The sequence below is a fragment of the Girardinichthys multiradiatus genome, chromosome 12 (assembly GCF_021462225.1).
Source record: "Girardinichthys multiradiatus isolate DD_20200921_A chromosome 12, DD_fGirMul_XY1, whole genome shotgun sequence".
NCBI lineage: Eukaryota > Metazoa > Chordata > Actinopteri > Cyprinodontiformes > Goodeidae > Girardinichthys > Girardinichthys multiradiatus.
The window spans coordinates 26,522,576-26,548,482 of record NC_061805.1 but is presented as its reverse complement, the minus strand read 5'-3'; the positions used below and the strand labels follow the sequence as shown (position 1 = coordinate 26,548,482).

Sequence of the window (25,907 nt, the reverse complement as noted above, 5' to 3'; positions counted from 1 at the left end):
TGCTTTTATTTGATTTAATCATAAAAGCAAACTATTGTGCTATAGTACAGGGGTCCCCAAACACTGGACTCCGATCCAAATCCGGACCCAGAGGGTGTTTTGTCCAGACCACAAAGCATTTTCTCATTTACTATGTAGATATAGACATTTTATTCCTGCCAGCTGCCGCGTCTGACTTTTGAACAGGCGAAACGGGCAGCTATGTGTGTCAGCGGCATTCTGGTCCACACTCCAAGCCAGCTAGTGGTGGTAATGCACGTCGTTGTATGCCAACCGAAAGAAAACGACAAAGAAGACGCTATGCAGGGTCCTTGAACCTGGGTTGCTAATGCCCCTTTTCGACCAGCTCCTTTTAGGCGGCGCAGCTCCGCTCCACTCAGTTTCACTCTACTCGGTATGGTACCAGTTGTGTTTCCACTGACCCACTGACGGCTGGAGCTATGGCGGCTGCAGTTCCGCCTCCAGCTGTTAGTGTAGTGCACTGTGGTGCTATTAACATTACTGTCAATAGCTGTTAAGTTACTAGCTTAGGAGCTCATGCTTGCTCAGAGTACAATAACTTGGTGGAGTGGGTAAAAAAGATGGGTTTATCGAAAATACGTAAAGTGGACCATAAAAATCGCACATTTAAGATAAATGGAGAAAAGCCATTCAATGTGCGTTTAATATTGGTACTTAAATTATATTGCACTTTTATCTTTAGCAGATGATTTCATGGACATATGAATAATTGATCAGTAGTTAAAAAACAAAAACTCCGGTGTTGATAAAATGTTAAATGAAAGAAAATATATTTGTCAGTATATTTAAAATGTTTGGACCCCAAAGTGTTTGGATGATGGAGGTAGTGGACCTCCTGCTCTTTTAGTTAGGAATCCCTAACTAAACTAACAAATTAAAACTCAAAGTACGTTGTCAATTTTTAAAGGTGGTGGAACAGTTCTGGCTCATTTGGCCACCAGCAGGGAGAGTAGTGGGGACAAAACAGGCCCCATATTTGATGGGGGGCCAAAGCTGACCCAGAAGAGGGAGCAGCCCAAGACCCAACCTGACACCAAAACAGGTGCACAAAGTCACAATTACACATTGCCACCTCATGCCTACACATTAAAAAACTCACACCCAATCTAAAGATACACAGCAATGGATGTCGTACACTCAATACTCCCTATACATACTCTATACTCCCAGGTCCAGATACCCCAGAGGGGCAACCAGTCCCCTGACCCAGGAGGTAGTCCCCTTCCTTCCAGGATGGAGAAAGGCAGACAGCCCCAGACTAGTGCCGGCACCAGCTGAACCTGAACGACTCTGGCCCAGACCCTGACCCCCCCACTACAACTCCAGAGGGGGCACGAACCAAAGAGCGGTCTACCTGGTCCAAACAAGCCCACTAACCAAAACCATCCGTGGATGAAACTGTCCCAACCCCCCAATGAATTCCAATCTCAACTCCATGAGCTCCCCACTCCCGCTGAACCCTAACATGAATTCCCACACAGGGAAACTCCCAACCAGGACGCAGATATCAAACACATGCCCCCAAACCCAAATGCCATAAATCCCCTCCCTGCAGGGGCACACCCCCGCAGATGAGCTCCACCCCCGAAAGGCCGATGAAGAACCATCCACATAGCGCAAGCTCCACACACGGCCCAGCTCTGGCTCAACACCACCCTCCACGCCGCCGACCAACCACCTCAGGCAGAGCACAACCCGCCAGCCACCCCAGTGCAGGTACAAGACGTGTTCCACAATTCCAACCACGACCGCAGCCCGGCGCCAGGCCGGGGGCCAGAGCCACAGAAGGAAGCATCGGAGGAAGGCCACCACAGCACGCCAGCATGCCGGTCGTACACATTCCCGCACAGCATACCCCGCCACACCAAGCAGGCTGGCTAGCCCGTCCACCAAAGCAAAACTACATTCCAATCACTGCCCCACACTGCCCGGCCAAGACTCCCCAGCCGGAACCCCCTCCCCCAGCCAACAGACCATGCACCAAAGCCAGGGAAAATCCCGAAAATCCCAAGAGATGAAATGCCCTAGCACTAATCGACCCCCAAGACCCGACTCCCAACCCCAGCCCAGACACCAACCAAAAGGTCCGCTCCTTTGTTTAAACTTCTTTCACAACTTCATCCCTTATCTATCTGCTGTTTTCCTTAATCCTCATGATGCTGTTTGTTTATCTATGTTCTCTAAAAACCTCTGAGGCTTCACAGAACAGCTGGATTTATACTAAGATTAAATCAGGTGGCTATAGGCTGCCCTAGCTTTTATTTAGGGATCTCAAAATAAAGGTAGATAAAATATATGCAGATCTTTATTTCTGTAAATATTTTTGAAAACCATCTTGCTTTCACTTCACAATTATGCATTACTTTTTGTTTTGCGGCTGTAACGTGACAAAATGTGAAAAAGTTAAAAGGGTATAAATACTTTTGCAAGATATGGTATAGAGCTGTTAAGCTCACATTTCACAGGAACTAAAGTATGATTTTTAGAAATGGTAGGGTAGGATTGAAAGCATAGAAAAATATAATAGTAGAAAAATGGGGGAAAGAAAGAATAGTCCAAACCTACTAATTTCTAATCAGTTAGGGATCATTTCCTTTTAAATCCTTAGTTGAAAAACACTTCTATGAAAAACTATTCTAACAGCTAAAAAACAGTGATGGAAAATCCAACCCTTGCCTCTCATCTGGCTTCATAGTGAAGAGTATCAGCAAGTTGTGGTGTTAGTTTTGTCATCATGACACAGTTGTCATTTAATGATCTCCTGTAACCTTCCCAACTTTAACTGATATGTCAGCTTATCTCAGCTGAGTGCTTTGGGGGTATAACCACAACTGGGCTGATTGGTGGTGAACTGTTTGGAAGAGTACATACTTTGTCTTATGACTCTTCAGGACTCTTCATCCTACCCTTTACCCTTTTTTATTCCATGCTGGATTTGGTTGTACTTCTGTCTCAGGTGTTAAAGTTATGCAACACTTCACAGAATAACTGAAATAATGCTATTTTGTTCATGTCCATTGTTTTCCGGTACTCTTTATTTTCAAAATAGCCAGCCTAACTTATTCAGTTTTTACACAATATAAATCCAAGTGCTGCAGAGATTTAACATCTGTTTGAATACATTGCAGTGTGTGCTGCTGTGAAGATGCAAACCCCAGCACAGCTCAGGAATGCACATTTGTTTGGCACAGACCAACCACTTAATTTTCATAAGCTCCTCCGCCAACATAGACCTGACCCTTCGGAGTCAAAGATCCCTCAGACGTGACTCTAGGCATGGTCTAGTGGTCACTGCTATAAAAAAGTATTAAGGTCTTAAAACGTTAGGGTCTCCAAACTGTACTCTGGCTTCCTCCCACAGTCCAAAGACATGCCTGTTAGGTTAATTGATCTCTCTAAATTGCCCTTAGGTGTATGACTGAGTGTGTGCATTGTTATTTGTGTGTTGCCCTGCGATGGACTGGCGACCTGTCCAGGGTGTACCCTGCCTTTTGCCCATAGACTGCTGGAGATAGGCACCAGCTTCCCCGCGACCCACTATGGAATAAGCGGTAGAAAATACATTCCAATTAATCCTAACCATTGTACAGTGCAGTCAGATTCAGTTATTTATTCTAATTGGATAAAAAGTTTTTCTATCTAAGGAAACCGAGCAGATTGCATTGAGTCAGAGACTTGTAGCAGTCACTCCTCCTGGATGAGCATGTAGAGACAGTGGACAGTCACTGGCGCTGACTTTGCAGCAATCCCTCATACTGGGCATGCATGTAGCGACAGTGGAGAGGAAAAATTCCCTTTTAACAGGAAGAAACCTCCAGCAGAACCAGGCTCAGTGTGAGCAGCCATCTGCCATGACCGACTGGGGGTTAGAGAGAACAGAGCAGAGACACAAAAAGAGCACAGAAGCACTGATCCAGGAGTCCTTTCTATGGGAAGAAAAAGTAAATGTTAATGGATGTAGCTCCTTTAGATGTTTCATCTAGAAAGAAAGAACAGATAAACTCTGAGCCCGTTTTAAAGTTTGTATGAAAGAGAGCACATATAATTAGTTACAGTAAAAGCTCAGTCAGTAGCTATGTCTAGGAGAGAGAAAGGGTTAAACACTGAAAGACAGGGCTATGTGGATCATCGATAGAGGGTGAGCATTAAGTTGTTGCCAGCAGAAGCTTGGACGATTCCCCTTTCCAGAAAGGTGTTACTGGTAGACACAGAGTCAGGCCAAGTGTAGCTTCTAGGAAGAGAAAAGAGAGAGAACATAGTTAAAAGCTGAAACAAAAGCAAATAATGCAAAATTGGAGAGTAGTGTGAGAATATAGCAAAGAGAGTGAAAGTGGTCATTATGTCCTCCAGCAGCCTAAGCTTATCGCAGCATACACACAGAGATAGATCAGGATAACCTAAGCCACTCTAACTATAAGCTTTATCAAAAAGGAAAGTTTTAAGCCTAGCCTTAAACGTAGACAGGGTGTCTGCCCTGCTAAAAGCTTGCTTGTCCATGTCTATTTGTGACAGGAATTCCTTTTTAATGGTTTAGTTTTGGAAAAAGACAGTTTAGTCTGCTTTGCGAGGCATGTCTTTTTATTTTAAAAAAGTGAAACCTAGAGAAGAATGCACCATTCTCAAGCTAATGGTAGACATTTATGTGCTGCATCTAAACATTAAGCCTCCACAGCGTATCAGCTCTAAGTAGGCCATATGCACTCAATTTATAAATTCAGCCACCATTCCCATTAGACCTCGATGTTCCCTAAATGAGCAAGGTGACCTTATGTGAATGCATTTGGGGGAATTACAGCAGATTATGATTACTCTATAATATGACATACCTTGATATTTTTTTTACAAGTAAATATGATTAAGCAGTCAATTGGCCACTTAGCTGTAAACCTCAAATTAGTAGTACAAGTTGAGGCCTGGAGTTGTTGAGAGGAGACCACTGTCAATATTTTAACTAATGGTGACTAACAGGCTGGGCTGATTTCTACACTTTTCTCCTGTTAAGAAATCTTCCATTTTGGAAGATTGACAGATAGGGTTTCGTGTTTGAGACAGTTGTATGGTGTACTGTCAAGAGTCACAGTCTGTGATGGGGGAAAGCTTCAATCATTTGGTGTTTTTAGGCAGTCTGTGGGACATAAACTGACACTGGTTAGAGTTATACTAAGTATATGGGGACACAGAGCCACTTATCACGTTCCAGTCAAAACATCTATGTGTATATGCTAAAAACACATGCTAATATATGAATGATAAATTCAGAATGCAGAAAAAAGTTTTTTTGTCCATCATTTTATGCATAATGTTAAATTGTATTTCTCACACTGAACCTCAAGATTAGCGATGCAAAATAAATTGTGCATGCACTGTCAGATGAGGTATTCACCCACAACACACACACACACACACACACACATTTCTCAAGGACTAAGAACTATGCAACATGCAAATTGAAGATGACCTTGTGCTTCTTTTGGGACGTATACTCTAAACCACAGAAGATCTGGCATAACTGATGGCAATGGTTGGCATTTAGTTATGTATAATTCTGCCAACATGAGTATCTTTACGTGGGATTTATCACCTAATTAGATTTTTTTATTTAATTTAATTTTGCTTTGTCACCAAAGCTTGATTTTTAGCAATTAAAGTGAAAATACAAGCATTCATTCTTCCATAGAAGATCATAAAGAGTTGTGTGATGTAAACGCAAGGCTGAATAATTCAGTGGACAATGCAGACAATCAACCAGGGCTATAATACAATATACCTAAAAACCAACCGATTCCAAATGTTGAAAGTTTTGCAACAAACATACACCAACTAACAATGGTAAAAGGTTCTTTATCATGATTTCAACAGTCAGGAAGAAGTAGTATTCATACTGTGATCAAGCTACCCATGCATCCATCCATTCGAAGTGGAAGCTGTTGCGGAGGGAATATGATTCAAAGTTAGCTATATTAGGTGTTTAAAAATTAAATCAGGGGAAGTACAGTAAATTGTACTTTCTCTGACATGGCAAGAAACGTCTGTAGTCCATTCAGGGTGTGAGAAAGCAAGTAAAAGAAAGGCTCGGTGGATAACAGAAAGGCTGAGCAGAGTACAGTATAGGTGTTCTGTGTCATCCTTTTGAGGTTTCAACCTATCTATGTCCTGGTAAGTTGGATTTAGAAAAATTAGGTTTTCTGAAATCTCAAAGTAATGTAGATTATAGTAAAAATCTAAATTCTCAGAAAAATAGTGGTAGACCGGAGGCGGTAAGTCCTCGACACTGTCGTCTGAGGTTTGATTCCCAACCTTGAAACATTTGCTACATGAATCCCCCCCCATCTTTGTTTCCATGTTCTGTTTGAACATTGTAAACAAAGGCTACTACCACCTGCTCACCTACCTCAGTAGCAGTTTACAAAAATAACTTCTTTTAAATACAACCAACAGTCAGATGAAAACAAATAAGGTATCCAACAAAACCAAGTTTACCATAGAGTTTACAAAAACTACATCTAGAAAAGTTTGATTACCAAAGGAGCTCAAATAAAACACTTGCAGTCTCTGATCAAACTAAACAAACAATTTCCCCAAGTGAAACGTCTGAGTCTGCCTTCCTTCAGAAGTTTAGAAATGTTTGGTAGTTAACCAAACACTTACAACCTAGACAGTAAAAACTGGTGTGAATTAACAAACGTTTCAACTAACAAACCAAGGTCAAACATTTCATATGAAACCCCACAAAGAGACGAGTTGCTCAGGTTAAATCACAGCCGCCCTCATTGACAGGCGAGCTCAGTTTATATTAAATAGATGGGTCTCTTTTGTGATTGGAGGAGCAGGAGACAAACAGTCCAGTCAGGTTTTAGAGGGATGCCCATCGGGAGGAGTTTGGAGAAGCCAGCCAATCCCAAAACAGTAACTGCACAGGTGGGCCAGCAAATCATCAACCTGCAACCACACAATCTTATGCACACCGAATGGCCTCAGACCGTAACAACACCACAAAGCGTTTAAAAAAAAGCCCTATAATCATTTTGTTTTAAAATAATAATAAAACCTTGATTTACTGCAACTGCTGTCACAGAACAGTTCCCCTTAATCCAAATAATTATTTGCTGCAAATGGCAAGACGGTTAGATTTTTTTTAATGCTGTTTTTATATCTCCTTATATTATATATAATCCTCAATGAAAGATTTGAGTCAGCCACAGTTAGTATTGGCAGGTTAAAGCTTTTTAAAAATCAGAAATAAGCCAAATTGATGTATCTCAAACTAAAGCACTTCTTTAGTCTTCTACTGTGTTTTTCTTAATTGCATCTATAAGTCTTTGTTCACATTTTTCAATAATCTTCAGCCAGAATCAGTTCAAGTACATCTTTGCATCATTGTCTGCAGTCTACCATCACCGAGCCATCTATTGAATGTTGTTAGAAATAATAACCCAGATATTTACAGAAGAGGTCAGCGAGAGCATAACAAATTTTCTATCAATGGTTTCAAGAGGGGGTTAATCCAGCAAAGCAGAGAACTCTATCCCAGTTTCTGAGGGACCATGTTCACCATCTGTTTCTCACATCCTTCAAATTCAGTCCACCCTTACTGAAAACATCTAATCAAGAAAATATGAGTAATAACTGGGTCTGTAATTGCAAAATGGATTTGGCTTAGAAAAAAAAAAATTTAGAAATAACACAATAATAAAACAAGGTTTGGTAAAATGCAAAAGCAATTGAGAAATGAGGCCAATTTATTCAGCTTTGGTAATGTATAAGCAAAACCTAGCGGAAGCAGACGTTCAGGGGGTGACAGTCACTGCTGGGCTGTTTCAATGTTTCATGACCGGAGAGGGCCGGTTGACATGAGCACATATGGCAGCGTTTAAGATGAGAACAGACAGATATGACAGGTGACATGAGGCCCTCAGCAGGAAATCATTCACCAGCAATGCATGGGAAAAGGATGAGGAATCTATCAATCAGGAGAAATGAAATAGAAATAGTTAGAAAGAGGATATGTAAATTGGGAATAACTCTATCTTGGTATGGGGTGATGTGCATCAACCAGACCTATTTGCAAGTATGAGTCAGTAAATCAAGAAATAGAGAAAGTGCATCAGGGGGAGCAAAGTGAATAAAAAACAGATAGAGAGAATTTGTTGTTTGGGGGGAGGAAGAATCAAAAGCTGAAGAAAGATTTCAAAGCTGAGGGAAGTATTTTGCAGCTGACTCACGATGCATACAGTATGAAGCTGTTCATGGACACGGATGACCACATTTTCCCCCCTTCATTACACTTTAATATATCAAATCCTCCTATTGTACGAAAACATTGTAACTTGCTGTCAGGCTATTTATAACCACGTCTCTACCCTTTAGTTAATATGTATGGCAAGCTCACTAAAACTATTGCAAACACCGGGTTAGATTATATGCTTTAAATGTCCCATCAATGGATGTGAGGGACTAAATTGCTTCTAGTTTTTTCTACTTAAAAATAATACCATGGCACTGAAACATATAGAGAGCACAGTAGAAACCTCTAGAGATGCACCATATTAAAACAAATAAACTGTTTATAAAAATAAATTTTTTAGCTTAAATGGCCTTCACTGGTGAACGACCAGTTGAAACCTAAATGATGTCATAGTTTTCTGATTACCGAAGACATCCTTTAGACATTAACAACAAAATACTACTAAACAATCTGTATCCCACCCAACTCCCAAAGAAATCCCTTCAGATAGAAAGAATTATATTTTCACCTCATAAACCGTGGTATCTCAGCAGGTTAAGACAAGTTTTTCTTGTCAATTTTTGCTGTTTCCACTATATGCTATTTTAATAAGCATACATAAATTGTTTACAGCTAGATTTACTTTGAAATGCTGTTTGCATGTGGGGTGCGGGGCTTTATTGCATGACATCACAGTGAGTGAGATAGATGCAACACTGTTATAACACTTAAAAACCCGATCAGATTGTGTTGATTAGAGCTTCTCCGTGGCCGTAAATCTTCTGATGGAAAAGATCATGTTGACATGAAGCGACATCTATTTTCAATTCAGGCTGGGGCACATGGGGTGGGTTCGAGTGAACCCACTAAGTAGTGAAGGATGCTGAGACAAAAATTGAAATTTGAAAAACAGAACTTAAAGCACCACTTTTAATTTAAAAGACAAATCTAACTCAGCTAAAACTATTGTCAGAATGTTCAGGCCTTACAAAAACTAGACCAGCCACAATTTTATAAATGGTGCATCTTCTACAAATATCCTCAAAAATACTCAATAGGTCTTGTCTGTCTCAAAGCAATTAGCAGACCCCACAACAGACTAGTCTTTAACACCATGTTGAGTGTAATATGATCAGAGCATCACAGCCAGCCAAGAGCTAAGGGAATTACCCAGCATCAAGCGGGTAGTCTGCAAAGCCTTTGACTCACAGCCGCTTACAAGAAAGGCTGCCCTTCAAAAATGTTTTTTATGCATTTTATTAGCTCAACAGATGACCAGTGAGGAGGAGAGCGCCATGCAATAGCTTTGAAAAGCAAATGCCTGTTCCTGCTGGTAAAAATGTCCTCTCTGCTTCACATACACTGTTGGAGGGGTGAGATTTCACCATTTCAGCACTGTTCATCTCCACTAACAGACAATGTTTTCCCAGAACCGGTTACACACAGTAGCTTGTGTTAGGTGCTGGACATTGTGTGGTGTTGACATTTAATGGATTTGTTCCCTAGGCAGAATTCACCTGATCCATCAGCAGTGCTGTAAACGGTGAATGGGTGCATTAAACATTAATTTTCCCAGTTGTTGCCCCTGATTTTAGGTTTATTTGGTTTGGTAAAAGACGACAGTTCCTCAGTGAGCAATCCCGCTTTTCCAGCCATGCAAAATGCTTTGTTTTTTTTGCCATTTATGCAAATTTGCATGAACATAGTGATTGTTTATTAAATAAGACATTTTGTGCATTACCTCTTTCGATGACTGAAAAGAAACCAATTAATACAGCTTTGTTCTAACACTGAAATTGTTAGAAAGGTTTTTGTCAATTACTTCTTCACAAATATGTATCAGAAGCAACTTGCCCATCAAAGAAAAGCTTTAGAGTTCAAACTTGAGCTGTAGAGTCAGTTTTTAGTACATCAACCCACAGTTTATTTATCTGATATATGCAGGTTTAAGAGATCATAAAAAGCCTCTAAGTAACAAGGAAAATATGAACGACCGCTAGATTTGTAATACCTCAGATGTCAACCTGGAGCTAGGGTTGGATACATTTTCAAGAAATCTTCCCTTATATGTTAAGGAAATAAATGGAATACAGTTTATAAGCTGCAAAAAGTCTTGACATATCTAAACAAGAAGAATACATGGATGTCATGTGCTATTTCTACATCAGGCATGTGTCACACAAGCTGGCAGCGATGCCTTTGAAAAAACTGTCTTAAACACAACTAACCATGAAAAACATTTAGCAAGCCCACCAATAACTCAATGTTATTTCAGTAAAAGAAAAAGCTCTCCCTGATAGGACAGATTATTAATAACTGTTAAAATGAAGCAATTTTTCCACAGGCATCAAAGACTGAGTCAAGTTAGCTGAAGAAAAAGAGATGAAGCTCTCCAATGGCTGTTTTAAAATCAATATCAAGCTGTAGCACAGACCTCAATTTGTAGTTTGTGAGGAAAAAAAAAAACATGAAGGTGAAGACAAACCAGAAATTCAGCAGTGTCATTTTGCAAGAAAGATGGTTTGAAAATATCAAGCATATGTACTTACCATGTTTTGTGTATATGATTTTAACATTTGGGTCACATGTGCACAGTAATTGTTGAGTCTTTTATGTGAGCCTCTTTCACGTTCTGCACTGTCCTTGACAGCTTGGTAAGACTTCACTATAAAATGACCCAAGCCTGAAGGGACTATTACTCAATGATCCACAAATCTCTCATTTATCTCAGAGACTACATGCTGCTCAAACAGATTTTTCAGTAAAATTAAAGAACAAGAATACAAACATCAGTCAACACTCTGTTTAAATAGTTTCAGTGAATTTTCAGTGAGAAAATGTGTGTTAGATGTACACTAGTCAGCCCATTCTAAATGCACAATGCATGGTAATTAAACTGGATACAATCAGTAAATTCCCAAACTGAATTAATTGCTTTCAATAATTTAGTATCAGTCAGGGAAACTTCAGTCGCAGATCAAAAGAAACATTATATTATACATGCTCAGGAAAGTTATCAGGTCTGAAACATTTCCTAGAATTACTTAATTACAAAAACCCTTAAAGCTAAAGGTTTGTCTTGATAATTTCATTCACATGATGATGTGCTGTTCTGGCATTCACCGTTTCTTGGGAAAAGTTGTGTTGCTTGCACAACATGCTTCCATTTACATTTAGAAAGCTGATAGAAGACGTAGCTTACAAGAAGAAAATCGGGAAAAAAAAGGCCTGGAACACCATAAATATGGGACAGTAATAAACAGAAATGAAAAGGACTTCCACAGCCAAGCACAATAGCATCAATTGAACAAAAATGCAGTCTGGTGCATTTCTGATTTTTAAAACCTATGGGCATTATCAATCTTTACTGCTACAGCAACAAGCAGGCGCAGAGTCCTGAATCATCATGCAAAAACTAAAGTACAGTCAGTTGGAGAAATTTCACAAAAGGACCTGTAACAATGTTCCCCACAGATTTAACATTTCAGTGGTTCTCAGCATTTGTATGAGCCCAATTTTTCACAATATCCAAGGGGAAATGATGACTGCTAGGAATGCTGACACATTCTCATAAAGAACTCACAAGTTGGTCTTCCACACTTCCATCGTAGAATATATGTCTATAAGGAGTTCATCTACCATCAAATTGACTTGGTTTCAAAGAAATATTTTTAAAAGAGGAGTTTTAAATTATCAACTGATGCGCTGCTACTCTCAGACAGTTGTGTTTTTTTTTTTTTGTTCTCTACATACTTGTCAGGGACAACACTAACTCTTGACAATAAACAAAACTTGCTGCTAAAGACATCCAGACAAATTATCTTTGGACAAAGCCATGCCCGACCAAGGCGACTGACAAAAGGATATGCGTACACTACGCACAGCTCTCACGGAGACAAGGCAGTAAGCAGCTCTTATAGTAGATTTCAGCAGAGGAGTTGAAGAAAAAAGGTTGGCAACGCCTAGCGTTCCACAGTACTACTCAAACAATCAAAGGATTATTCAACCACCTGAAGTACTCAAATACTGAAATATTTGATAACTGAGGCTTTAAAATGTACTTAGTGAAAGATCAGCTGTAGAAATTGATTAACCGTTGTTGGATGCTTCAAATTATATCAGCCTAAGATGTTGTTTCTTTTTTCTACTGATTTTACCCACATTTATACTTTAAATAAAACTGTATTTTTGCTGTATTCCACAATTTCTGCAAAAAACAAATGTTTATTCTGTCATCTTGTATCTTCTATGCTTGCTGTAGTGTTTTCTCATCATTTAATAAATTAACTGTGCAATTCTGACAAGGATAAAACTATCAGCACTACATCGCTGGTCTGACACAACATGGTTAATGGGATTTCAAGAAGCTGTAGATGTACTTCTACTGTGATAGATGTGCATTAAATTCTACTTTAAAAGTATAACAATAACAATCCTTAAATGTATTTGCTTTGGGGTTTTAAGTGACCGACCAGCAACATTTGTAAAATGTAACTGTAAAGTAGGAGAAAACCAATACATGATTTTAAATTGTATTTGGCCTCAGATACTTTGATACTTCTTAATACAATCCAATGCAACCATCTGCCATCAGAAGTCACCTAACAAGTAAATAGAGTCAAAATATGCTTAATATTCTCAGTATAAATCCCGCTGTTCCGTGAAAGCCTCAGTGGTTTGTTTGAGAGCATTAGTAAACAAACAGCATCAGGAAGACCACACCAAACAAGTCAGGGATAAAGTTGTGAAGAGGTTTAAAGCAATGTTTGGTTGTAAAACAACATCGCAAACATTGAACATGTACCTGAGCACTGCTCATTGTATAAACATGGAAAGGGTGCAGCACTGAAACGTCATTCCTGGAAAAATCTTACAAGTAGCCAAAAAAACCACCATAATTTGCCTGCTTGACTTAAACCCTTTAGGTCTATGGCAGAAAACCTCACAAAGTGAGAAAATAATAACTCCTCAGCCCATTACCCAAGCTATATGTTTGACAATGATCTCAACCAATGGAAAGTTAGTGACTGCGATATGTTCATTAGACCCTTTGTACTTGCTTCACTCCTAGAAGTGTCGCCATACATATCAGTACTGTGCTGCAGCAGTCTGTGCACTACTTCTGTGATTAAGGCAGTGACTACAGATATTTATAGCTACGTACCCAAAAGCAGTTACTGCCTCGCTCATGAACACCCTAGGGATCTAATGACATAGCCAGGGGTTATTCTTCGTACTGGTTAAAAGCTTCGCTCTGCAAATGCCATTCAGTGTAGGAGGACTGGCTGAAGTAGAAAAAAAGAAAATTCAGAGGCTGTTAAACGCAGTGCAGACTCAGAGGGCAGCAGTACGGCTTCCAATATGTTAAGGGCCAAAACTATCCAAATTCAGAAGCCTTTATCCATCACCTCATCTCTCTTTAGATGCTTGCATCATTTATGTTTTGATATTTTCCCTCCCACTGACTAAATTACCCCATCTTGAGTTGTGACTGGACAAAAATGAAAGAAACCATAATCTTCCTCTCCACTGACATATCCAAAGATAATGAACCCCCCCTGCAGCTTCCCCATGGCAGGAGCAGGCAAGAAGCTGAAGAGGGATGGGAAAGATGCCAGATTTTTAACTGCGGTCTCAGAGGAAGCCTGGAGCACAACTCTGGCCCAGTCTTGACTGTGACATGTTCGTCCTTTGACCTCAGGGCTGCCGAACTTTGCACCAAACCAGCTACTTCATCGGCAACAACACCATTACCTTCCAGGCAAAAATCAACTGTCTCTCCCTATAGGTTAGACAAATATCAACAGCATGTGTTAAGCAAGTAGCTGGCACTTCTTATTAGCTCTCTACCAGGGTGAAGCCTCAAAAGTCATTTGTATCTGTCTGTTAAAATCACCATATATGTCTTGTTAAGATGACTTAAAGCTACAACTCTGTTGCAGAGTTTTGCATTTGAAGATATGCAACTCTCTGCTGTCTTTTTAATTGGAGCAATCAGTCAGAAGCTGGGTTTCAATGTAAACAACACATGCATTAGACACCAGCAGAGTGTAGGCTTAGGGGTACCTGAAAGCTAAAAGGATTTCAAGCCTTTAAAGGAAGAGGAAATGAGCTTCCTTTCTTTTCCTATAGAAGCCAGAGCCACTGTATATCGGCAGTGACAACACACAGATGTTTTGATTTGTTTTTTTTTGTTTGTTTTTTTTATGGCACAAGGGCTACCTCAATGGTTAAGGTAAAATTTAAACATATTTTTGGTTTTATTTTAATATTTACACTCACTAGCCAGGGTAAACATGGGGTAAACTTGTTCAATTTCTTGTTAAGAGAAATACAAAATTATCCAATCATATGACAGTAATTTTATTCATGTAGACGTGGTGAAGACGGCATTCAAACAGGGCATCAGAATGGGGAAGAAATGGCATTTAAGGGACTTTTAACATGCCATGATTGTTGGTGCCAGACGGGCTCATCTGAGTCATTCAAAAACTGCTGATCAATTGTGATTTTCAACCACAGCGTCCAGAGTTAACAGAAAAATGTCTAAAAAAGTAAACACCTAGTGAGCATTAGTTATGTGGACAAACAATGCCCTGTTGATCTTGGATCAGAATGGGCAGACTGGTTGAAAGGCAACGGTAGCTCACAAAAACCAATCGTTACAACCACGGTATGCAAAACACCATCTCTAAACATCCAAAATGTAAAACTTTGAAGCATTTTGGCTACAGCCTGACACTCCTGTCAGCTAAGAACAGAAAACTGAGACTACAATTTACACAGGCACCAAAACTGGACAATAACAGATTGGAAAAGCTTTTCCTAGTCCAGTGAGTCTCTTTAGCAACATCATTTAGATAGTAGGGTCAGAATTCATACAATAGGTGTATTCTACATACATTCACATTCCCCAACATCCCATAGACTCCGCTTATGCCAAACGCACATGCACGCAAATGCACAAACATATACCCGCACATTCTCTCTCACCTCTGTCCTGTTACTGCTAGCTGAAATATTTTTCTTCTTACCCCTGCTGTTTAATTGTCTTCTCATAATTTATACGCTCGTTACATGTGGCTTATGTTTCTGTGTATTTGAATGTTTTTGCACTTTTTAAAGTTATTTTGGCCAGGTCATGTTTGTAAATGAGAACTGGCTCTCAAACATTTTTTCTGGTAAAATGAAGCTTCATTCGGGCAGCTCTGAAGGAAAAGGCATATCTAGCACGTACTAGAAAGGTGACCAATGAGATTATAACTTGAATGACCCCATCAATTAAACATGAAATTGAAAATACTTTTTTTCTGCAGCTGTCTTGGTTTAATGTAATCCTTTTACTGTTTTGATTGTCTTGCGTAATTTGTGTATTTAGACAGACAGCTTGATTGTTGTTGTGAGGAAAGCAACGTGATTCAAAATAATGGTTCCTTAACCTGAAAACAAGGTTTTTTAAAAGTCAAAACTACATAAAGTTTAGTCTGTAGAGCTGAAACAAAAGTCATGATTTCAGAACTAATGATAGATAAACACCTGATTGATGCACAGAACTAATCAACTAATCAAATGCATGTTTTGATGGCAAATAAACAGATGTGGTACACTGGCCCCAAGGTTTGAATTGAGCCTGGTGTTAGTACAGATGCTGGAAAGCTATGTGCCTATTATGCAATTAGCATCCTTTGTGAAATGTGATTTGTTTGGGCAATCTAATTGTACCCTAATTTACCTCCTGAAGCAAACGTGAATGCTGTTTGAATGACCCACGGTGAGGCTGATCTGCATGGGTATCTTTATTTTTAAAATAGCTGAATCAATTTTAAGATCAAATGGGTGTTTTTAGTTCAGCCCAACAATTTGAGCTTCCACTCCTTATTTTGGGCATCTGCTCCCTTTGTGACTGTTCTGCCTATGTGACAACAAATGTTCGGTCTGACAGCCGAAAAAGCCAGTGACACTCTTCTTATTGCTGACTTCCAAGTTGACTGGACCTGCAGGCAAGTATCACTCATCCAAACCTGCATTTATGGAAGAAAGAGCAATGGGAGCAAACGGCAAGCCATCTGACACAAACTTCCATCAGCAGTGTTCATTTAAGCCAATGAGCTTGAGGTGACTTTCTCAGATTTCATAACATTTGGTGTGTGCCCCCCCTCCAACTCCTCCTTCTTTCCCAGAACAAGTAAGTTATTAGAGCAGAAAAATTTTCCCCACACTCCCAGGCTGTCTTTTGTGCATGCCTGGATATGCAGAAAGTTTCACTATAACAGCTGTAACTGCAAGTGAAGGCCCAGCATGTGTTATAGGTGTGCTGTTCTAATCCAGGTCGTCATATATAGTCAGTTTGCCCTCTCAGGAGGGGTGTTGCAAGCAATAACACCTCCTTTTATAGCGTATAGTGGCCGCCAAGGGAATAAGTAACATTTGCCTGCGTAGAGATACTAAAACTAAGTAGTATCAATCACATAACACCTTTAATCACCATCATTACTACAGAAAGAGGTGTCAGTATGTGATGGGTTCAGGCACATTTTAATCTTTCCTCTAACCTTTTCAGACAATTACTCCAACCAATATTTGTCACTGTAGAAGAAAAGGCAATGGAGATGCATCAATCAGGGAACCAAATTCTTCTTGATTGGCTCTGATTGGTGATCAAAAGGTTAATTGTTGAAAAATCTCTATGCTTTGACACATAAACGGGTGATCTTGCATATCCATTTTCTGTTGGATTCAAAACTACGTGTATAAAATAATCGGTAGCGCATTTAATTCTCTTTTGCATGTTATAGTCATTATGAAAGAAATCTAAATCAGCCAAAAAATTAAAAAAAATCGTAAATAGGAATCGGTGAGTGATCAGTGCATTTTAGAAAGATTATGTTATTGAAGACTTTGAATCTATAAAGAAAATAAATGAAAATACATCTGCACAAATGGTTGTTATTTAGGTTTTCTTTAAAAAAAAAATAGAAAAACATAATCCTCCTAAGGCTGACACGTCGACTTAAAAACGGCCGGCTTTAAGCATTTGGAAGCGTCACTGCTTAGAATACTTCAAAAGGAAAATAAGCTTTATTATAATGACCATTAAAGCGGCTTTCGCTTTAAAAGGCTGAAACAATTTATTTTATTTTATTTTATTATTCCTTATGCTATCGACTGCACTGCATGTGACATTTACTAGTTTAACCTTTGTCCCCACGCCCTAATCAAAGCTTTGTAAATATTTTGCCCAGTGTTTTAAAAAAAAGTCATATAAAACTAACGCTGCGTAAAAAACAATCCAGACCTAACCCTCTAAAAGTTGCGACTAAATACAAGCCCATAATTTAGGTCCACGACGCCCATCTTTACCGCCGGAGATAAAACAGAAACAAGCGGATGAAGAGCTGTTTCCTCTTTTTTTGTTGTTGTTGCTCCTTACCGTCGAAGACCTTGAAAGGACGACGGCCACGACATCCTGGATTTCTTTAGCCCGGGTCGGTGCCCCGTGTCCACCGCGTAAGTCCGGTCCATGTTCCTCCCGCTGAGGTACCGCTCGGTGTCCGAAAATCCTCTTTGTCTCACGCGGTCGTTCTTGCGCACTGCCAGCGCGTGGCGGAGCGGAGAGAGCGACGCCTGGTTCTGCTGCCTCCACAGATGTTTGGGCGCCTTTGCACTCACGCCTGCTCCGCCGGCGGCGACCACAGGAGCCGTTCCCACTGTCCCGCAACCAGGTTCCATCCTCCCTGACCCGCTGGTTTTGAAAAAACTATTTTTTATTTTTTTCAAATTAAAATACACACTTTCCAAATATGAAATCGGAAGAAGTCAAGGGAGATTGTGAGAGATTGAATTTGGTAATATTATTAGGTCAGGTATTTTCCTTTTATTGAAATCAAAAAACAAGCAACAAAGTAAAAATGAATCGCGTGTTCTTCAGTTTCACGTCCAATTTGTTTTAAGTTTATCTCCATCAATTTTATCCTTAATACCAAGCGCAAAAAGCACAAAATGACCCCAAATTGAATCCATTTACGCAATACAAAGCAGTGCTATGTAACTGCAGTTTGGACAAGGAAAAAGTGTCCATGAGTGAGGATACAGAGAGGAATTTACAGCCGAGCCCGCTGTCCATGTGATCCCCGCTTTGTCCGTGCATCTCTGCTAAGTGCAGGTGTAGATGCTGCAGATGTTCAAGGCAGGACAGTTGATTAGTCTTCAAAAAACTTCTGAGGGTGAAGCCATCCGGATGTGTCACCATTGTTCCAGCTTTTCTATGGTTGTCTTGCAGGAACGAGCAGGAATATCGGCAACAGGAAAATAAATTAAACATGAGAGACCCACCTCAGGGCCCCTCCCCTAAAATCCTCCTCGAATGTAAAGCAGGATGTGGGAGCGGGCATGGAGCCAGGTGGTTAGATGATGAACTGGTTTCTTCCAACATAAGCAGTTTTTTGGAGTTTCCAAATTAGATAGAAAGAAAAATGCTGAGCATATGTGTTACATACCGCAGGTAACACATTAAAAATAGTAAATAATTAAACTGAGAGTCAGTGCAGGATGTGAGTCCATTCCTGCAGGTAAAACAGTCAGGCAAACATTCAATCCATCTTGTTAAACCTCTCCTCCGTTGCTTCTTGCCATCAATTCCTGGGCAAAGTGGGACTCAACTTTACTTCTTTCCCCCTTCCCCTTACACTCACGTTGCAGCTCAAACCCATTACTCTGGAAGCTAACGGTGTTGGCAATGCAATCCCACATGCTCTCACAGCAGAAATGTAATCTTCCAGGACCAAGGTGAGGGGTAACACAAGTGGCAGGTAGGAGAGCAGAAAGAATGGGAGCACAAGCATGGTATGCAGGTGGACTCCATGTTCAAACTAGCTGGCAGAATTTTGCTTAAAGTCACGTGTATAGTTTAAACCCCATATAAATAATACAACTCTTTATTGGCCTTTCCCTGTGTTCTGGATGACGGCAGCAAAACTCTTGAGCCACCATTAAGAACAAAGGTTTTTAGATAATTTAACATCAAAAGAGGGTATGGAAAAGGAATGTGACGAGCAAAAGGCTATAAATAAAATTTCCTACATTTGATTTTCAAAAACCAAAACTGCATCTTTACTTCATGACTCCCAAAAATGATTAATTAATGATCAAGAATGATAGAACTCTGTCCTTTGCTCTCTTTATATGCTTTATATGGTTAGGTTCTTTGCTATCTTACTTAAAAGGCAATACCAACAGAATGCAATATTTACATCTGGTGAAAATAAAAGAAATCAATCAAAAGAAATCAATCAAATGCTAAACTCTGGGAATAAATATATTTATACCAGTTTAAGTACTTATGTAGAGAGTAATATGGCTATGTTACATTAAGGCCTGCACAGACACTGTCACCGTTGAAAAACGCACCAGAGTATAGACCAACAAGATGCCATGGATGACTATGGAGGTCCACTAGCTGCTGAAAGAAAGAAACAATTACCATCTCTACAGCACAGACCCAGCAAACCTCAAGAGAGGCATCAGAAAGGCCAAGTCCAACTACAGAAGGAGGATCAAGGACTACCTGGACGGAAACAACAACAGGCAGGTGTGGCAGGAGATCCAGCAGCTTACCAACTATAAGACCAACCTCAGTGCTGCCGACGGCGACGCCTCAACGGCAGAGGAGCTGAATCACTTCTTTGCCCACTTTTTGTGGTGGTGCCACCACAGGCAGCTGCACTACACCCTACAACCCACAGGAGCTTCACCCTCACTGTGGACCAGCGTATTGTAAGTTCCATGCTGTCAAGCTGTGGAAGGCTACTGGACCAGACAATATCCCAGGACACATGCTGAGGGACTGAGCTGACCAGCACCTGGATTTTTAACCTTTCCTTGTCCCAATCCACTGTCCCACCCTGTCTGAAATCCTCATCATTGTCCCCCTGCCCAAGAAACCCCACATTTCCAGCTTTAATGACTACCGACCAGTTGGTCATGGAATACTTTAAACATCTGGTCAACACTTACATCACATCACACCTCCCCAAAAGTTTTGACCCCTACCAGTTTGCCTACAGGGCTAATAGATCCACTGAGGATGCAGTAGCCACAGCACTTCATGCTGCACAGTCCCATCTAGAACAGTGGGGGAGCCACGTGCGGCTGCTTTTTGTGGATTATAGCTTAGCATTCAACACCATCATCCCCCACAGACTGGTGGACAAACTGGAGGGACATTGGGCTGCCACACTCCACCTGTATGTGGATCCACAGCTTCCTGTCAGGTCGTGCCCAAAGGGTCAGGCTGGGTCAAAATACATCCTCAATCCCAGGCTCTCCACAGGGTTGGGTGTCGAGCACACTGCTCTACACCCTCCATACCTATGACTGCACCAACCCACCCCCCACCACCACAGTGGTGGGTCGGAGTCCGCCTATAGGGACAATATGGAGCGGCTGACAGCATGGTGCACCGAGAAAAACTTGCTGCTCAACATCTCCAAGACCAAGGTGATAATAGTGGACTATAGGAAAAAGAGCATGGGTATTTCACCACCAGGGACTGTGTGGAGAAGGTGGCTGACTGCAGCTCCCTGCAGGTTTACATTGAAAAGGACCTGACCTAGACCTAGAACATGAACACCTCTGAGATGCTGAAAAAGCCCTAGCGAAGACTATAACATCACACAGAGACTGCTGGTGTCCTTTTATCTGTCCTCTATTCAGAGCATAATGACCTAATGCATCTGTGTGGGTACACCAGCTGTACAGTGGGTCAGAGAAAAGTGCTGCAGAGGGTCTTTAACGTGGACCAAAAGGTCGTTAGCTGCCGACTCGCCACACATGAAGGACTTTACAGTTCCCACTGTCTCCAAAAAAGCAATATCATAAAGGACCCTTCTCACCCAGTTCATGGTGTTTTTGAACCGTTACCACTAGGCAGATGCAAAAGATCAAACAAAGTAAGGACAAGCTTGTCCAAAAACAACTGCTATCCAACAGCAATAGCTAAACTCAACATAGTCAGAATGTATAGGGAGATGCAATAACGGGAATGTACAATCAGTATGAAGAATGTACATTTGCTTTTATTTAATCTTTTTAACAAACTGTTTCTGTGTTTCTATTTCACATAAATTATTCATTGCTCATGCACTGAGCGAATAGTGTTTTTTTCCATTTTGTTGTATTTCACAAAGACAATAAAGGATAATCTGATTCTAATTTTTATCACAATTGTTATCTTCTCGCTGTTTGCTTCAGTCTCAACATCCAAGTTAGGATCCATTATGGCTTGTGGGTCTTCAGAGTTATATTCTTGCTCAAACAAAGAAGGTTTGTAGACTCCTGTCTGATTTTTATTTTGTTCATCTCAATCTTAGTTGTTTTCTTCAGGTAAAAAGTACATTAAACCGGATAAAAATGCTTCAGAATCCATCAAGAAATGTGTCAAAAGCCATTCTTCCTGCATGGTGTTCACTAAAGCCAACAAATTGCCTTGAAAATTGCTTTGTTGTGTCTGCCCTGGTTGTTTTTATTTTTCGTTATGTACCATCAAGTTTTAGAACACCTATCAGTGACCAGAAGTTAAAATTGGATTTTGTTTGGTGCACCTTTTCAAAACTTAATCCCGCTAAAAATTCACAATTTTTTTTAAACATGGACGTTTTCTATTTTTGTAATTGTTAGGTTATTGAAAAGGATATGCACCTCTGGCTATTTGCCTTAATGTCAAAGATGCTTTTGGTGTGACATCGCACACAACAAGAAAGAATAGTTCAGTTATTGAATTTGTGTATGCATTTCTTTTCTGTCATTTGTTCCAGAGCATGAATCATATCTAAACAAACGACTTATGAATGGGTTTAATGATTTTTGAAACGGCGTCTTTAATTTTTCTATGTGCAGTATATTCCAGCATGCTTTCCTCTTTGTTTATGTTTTATTTGACTGTTGGATTGAAGGAACAGCGTAGTCCCCGAGGTAAGGATAGTACAGTCAATAATTAGTGATTTTACCTGACTGCTCCAATACAGATCTCATTATGCACACTGGGGTTATCAGCTATGCTCGACAGATTCCAATCAGCAAGTTCCTTAGTTGCAACAGTTTAATAAACATTCAGAGACATAATTATGATTGGCATAAGTCAGACAAAAATATTTGTGCAAAAATATTTTGCTATATAAATTATGTTTGCCACTTTATGTTCCTTTACACATGGCAAAATTAACCTAATCAGTTCCTCACATTGAGCAGTGCAGAATTTTAATTAAGAGGGGGAAACAGAGCTCGTATTGGACTGGTGTCAGGGGGGAAAGATGGATCCGTACATCTGAATCTGAAGTGTTTCTTAAAATTGTTCACTTCCAATGGATTCCTGGCATAAAACATACAATTCATGTGAAGACATTTTCCCTTTCAGGAAATCAATAGTGCTTCAACATGAGGTTTATCTTTCACAGCCTTTGGCCGTTCAATTAGATCAGACACTGTTTACACATAATTTTGAATAAATACTTAATTTAATTTGTGCTTTTTTCTTAGTTTATTTGTTGAGACTTGTCTATGATGCAAATGCAGAGTCACAGTCTTCCAAACACAAAAACAATCATGTATATGTAAACGGAGCTACGTTTCATCCACTGTTTATCAGCATTGCATCATTTGTTGTGCCAGCAGATGATGCCCTCTTGGGACTCGTGGCTGCCAGTGAAGTCAGCGAATGTTTATGTATTATATGGTACTATGCTTTGGTATTTGCAGAAAGATAATAAAACAATAGTGATTACACATTTAAAATAGGCGACGACACAAAGTGCAGGGCCTTGCAAAACTATTCACACCCCTTGAGCTTTTCTACATCGTGTCACATCACAAGCACAAACTATCAGGCTTTTATCTGACTGACAAGTATAAAATAGCACACAACTGTGAAGTACAAGAGAAATTAAACATGTTTTTCAACATATTTTCAAAATTATCCTCAAAACTCAAAAGTGTGGCATGCATTTGTATTCATACCCCTTTATTCTGATGTTCGTAAATAAAACCTAATACCGTCAAATTGCAGTTGGAAATCACTACGAATACAGCTGTTGGATGTTAGAGAAAACGTGTGAACAAACAACTGTTCTCAGTGAGCTTGTAGTTCCACTCAGAGCAATGGACTCCATCACACAAGGAGTATCTTGTAGAAACGTTTAAGTGCCTCTGGGAAGATCATCTTTTGGACAGTCAGCTTTTTCTGTCCATGGTTCTAATCTGTGGAACTCCCTGAGTCTTGAACTCAAAATGGATTTAGACTGGAAACATTTCAGATATAAACTTAAACATGTTTTAAAAATAATTTAGGCATATGACGATAACTAACTTATTATGAAATGTTTACATGCCTTTTGTTAGGTGTTTCTTATGTGACAGGATCTGCTATTTTGGTTTTTGTACTTGTTTACTTTTCACTGTTTTGTATATTCTGTCCCTTTGGTTTATTTACTACGTTTCATTATTTCCTCTGTTTTCCTGTGTTCTCCTTTCACCTTCTCAGTGCCCTACTAGTTCCTCCCCTTGGCCTTAGTTCCCCTTCAGTTATTTACTCAGTGTTCGTTTCCCTTTATATTTGTAGTTCTTCCCAGCCTTGTTCCTAGTATAGTTCCCCGTGTTAGTCTCTATTGTTTCAGTTTCTTCGGACAGGTTAGCTTTAGTTATTTGTTTGCCGCTATAGTTAGTTCCACTTATTGTTTATGTTTTGGTTTGCATTTATTCTAAGTCATCACTTTCTCTGCTTCCCTCCCAGTTAGTTCAGTATGTGTTGTGGTTTGTTTTTGCTCTCCCTTTTCTGTTAGTGTTTGTTATCCTTAGATCCTAGTTTCCCTTTGGTTTTCTTATAGCTTTATTTCTCTTGTGTCCCTGCGTTCTCTAGTTCATGTCACCATAGTAACCATTCATTCCCTCAGTCTCCACAGCCAGTTCCCCCACCTGTTTCTACTTCTCCTCTGATTACCCTAGCTTCTCCCTCATTGGTCCATTCTCCTCCTCTCCCTGTTTATATACCCAGTTCTGCCAATTATTCTTCGCTGGTTCCCCAATTCTCCTGGTCATGTTTGTGACGTCAGTCTTTGTGTTCCATTGGGATTATTTCTGCCTCTGTACCTCCTACGACCTGTAAGTGCTTTTTGTGGTGCCTGAATTAAAAGATTTGTTTTCAACATGCTGCCGCCCAGTGCTTGTCTGCATCTTGGTCCACAACTACCCCAGGCTATGACATTATGTGTGCGTTCTTAATGTTAATGTTTTTAAAGGCCCTTCTAGGGAAAAGCATTGTATATTATCTATGCCTATAAGTGATGTAGTATATGTCATCTAAAATGTGTGTCCTTGTCCCTATCAAATAAATAAATAAATAAATAATATATAACACCAAGGGACACACCAGATAAGTCATGGATAAACTTGTGGAGAAGTTTAAGGCAAGGTTGGATTATAAATGAAGTTTTAAACCTGAGAGGAACACTGTTCAATCCATCATTCAAAAACAAAAACAGCATGGCACAACTGTAAACCCACCAAGACATGACTATCCACCTAGAAGAAGGTGATCTGATCAGATGGGACCAAAACATAACTTTTTGGCCTACATGCAAAATACTATGTATGGCAGAAAACCAACACTGTGCTTCACCCTGAACATACCTTTCCCACAGAGAAATACGGTGGTGGCAACATCATACTGTGAGAATACTTTTCTTAATCAGGGACAGGGAAGCTGTTTAGAGCTGATGAATAAAGAAGAATGGAGCTAAATACAGATTAAATATATATAAATGGGCTGAAGGTTTGCTGTCCAACAGGAAAATGGCCCAAAACATACAGCCAGAACCACAATAGAGTTCTTTATATTAAAGCATATTCATGTGTTACAATGGCTCAGTAAAAGTCTAGACCTAAACCTGATTGAGGATCTGTGGAAAGACATAAAAATAATATTCAGAGATGCTCTCCATCCAATCTGACTGAGCTTAAACTATTGTGTAAAAGTGAATGGGCAAAAATGTTAAGTGCCTAGATGTGCAAAGCTGAGAAAGACATTCCTCAAAAACTTCTACAAAACATATTGACTCCATGAGACTGTACAAATTCTGTGTCACAACTATGGACTACAACCACACTGCCAATAACATACAGCAAATGTAATGGCTGTTCTGTGAAAAATGGCCAAGGCAAAAGCTGCAGACATTCTCATTCAGCTATGTAGAGATTTAATGTGACCAATTTCTTTCAGAAGTTGAAATAATAATAATAATAATAATAATAATAATAATAATGCATTTTATTTATAGGCACCTTTCAGGACACTTTGCTAAACTGGGCCAACAGTCAATAAAATCAAACATTAAAAAAGTAAAATCATATCAAAGATCAAAAATGGAAAATACATGTGAGCAGAGATGTGAGGAGGATTGCCTAATCTTAAGAAATGGGGTTTCAGACCAGTTTTGAACAGTGAGAGAGAAGTGATGTTTGGTAGGTCAGGGGGCAGAGAGTTCCAGAGTCGAGGAGCAGAGTGACTGAAGGCCCAGCACCCCATGGTGTTGAAGCGGGCAAAAGGTTCAGAGAGAAGGAGGGAGGACACTGACCTGAGGGAGCTGGAGGGAATGGAGACATGTGGAAGGTCAGA

At 39.9% G+C, this 25,907-nt stretch overlaps 1 protein-coding gene across 4 annotated transcripts in view; it reads right to left on the bottom strand.

Annotated features, from left to right (window-relative positions):
* pde4d (phosphodiesterase 4D, cAMP-specific) overlaps positions 1–25,907 on the bottom strand; it is a 255,431-nt gene that overhangs the window by 159,170 nt on the left and 70,354 nt on the right. The window contains exon 1 of one of the 4 annotated variants that reach the window (XM_047381197.1): positions 17,676–18,001. The exons of the other annotated variants lie outside the window; for them this stretch is intronic. Within the exon in view, the coding sequence (XP_047237153.1) occupies positions 17,676–17,974 (299 nt within the window). The 5' untranslated portion in view covers positions 17,975–18,001. Of the gene's footprint in view, positions 1–17,675; positions 18,002–25,907 lie in introns of those variants that run through there. 4 annotated transcript variants of the gene reach the window in all.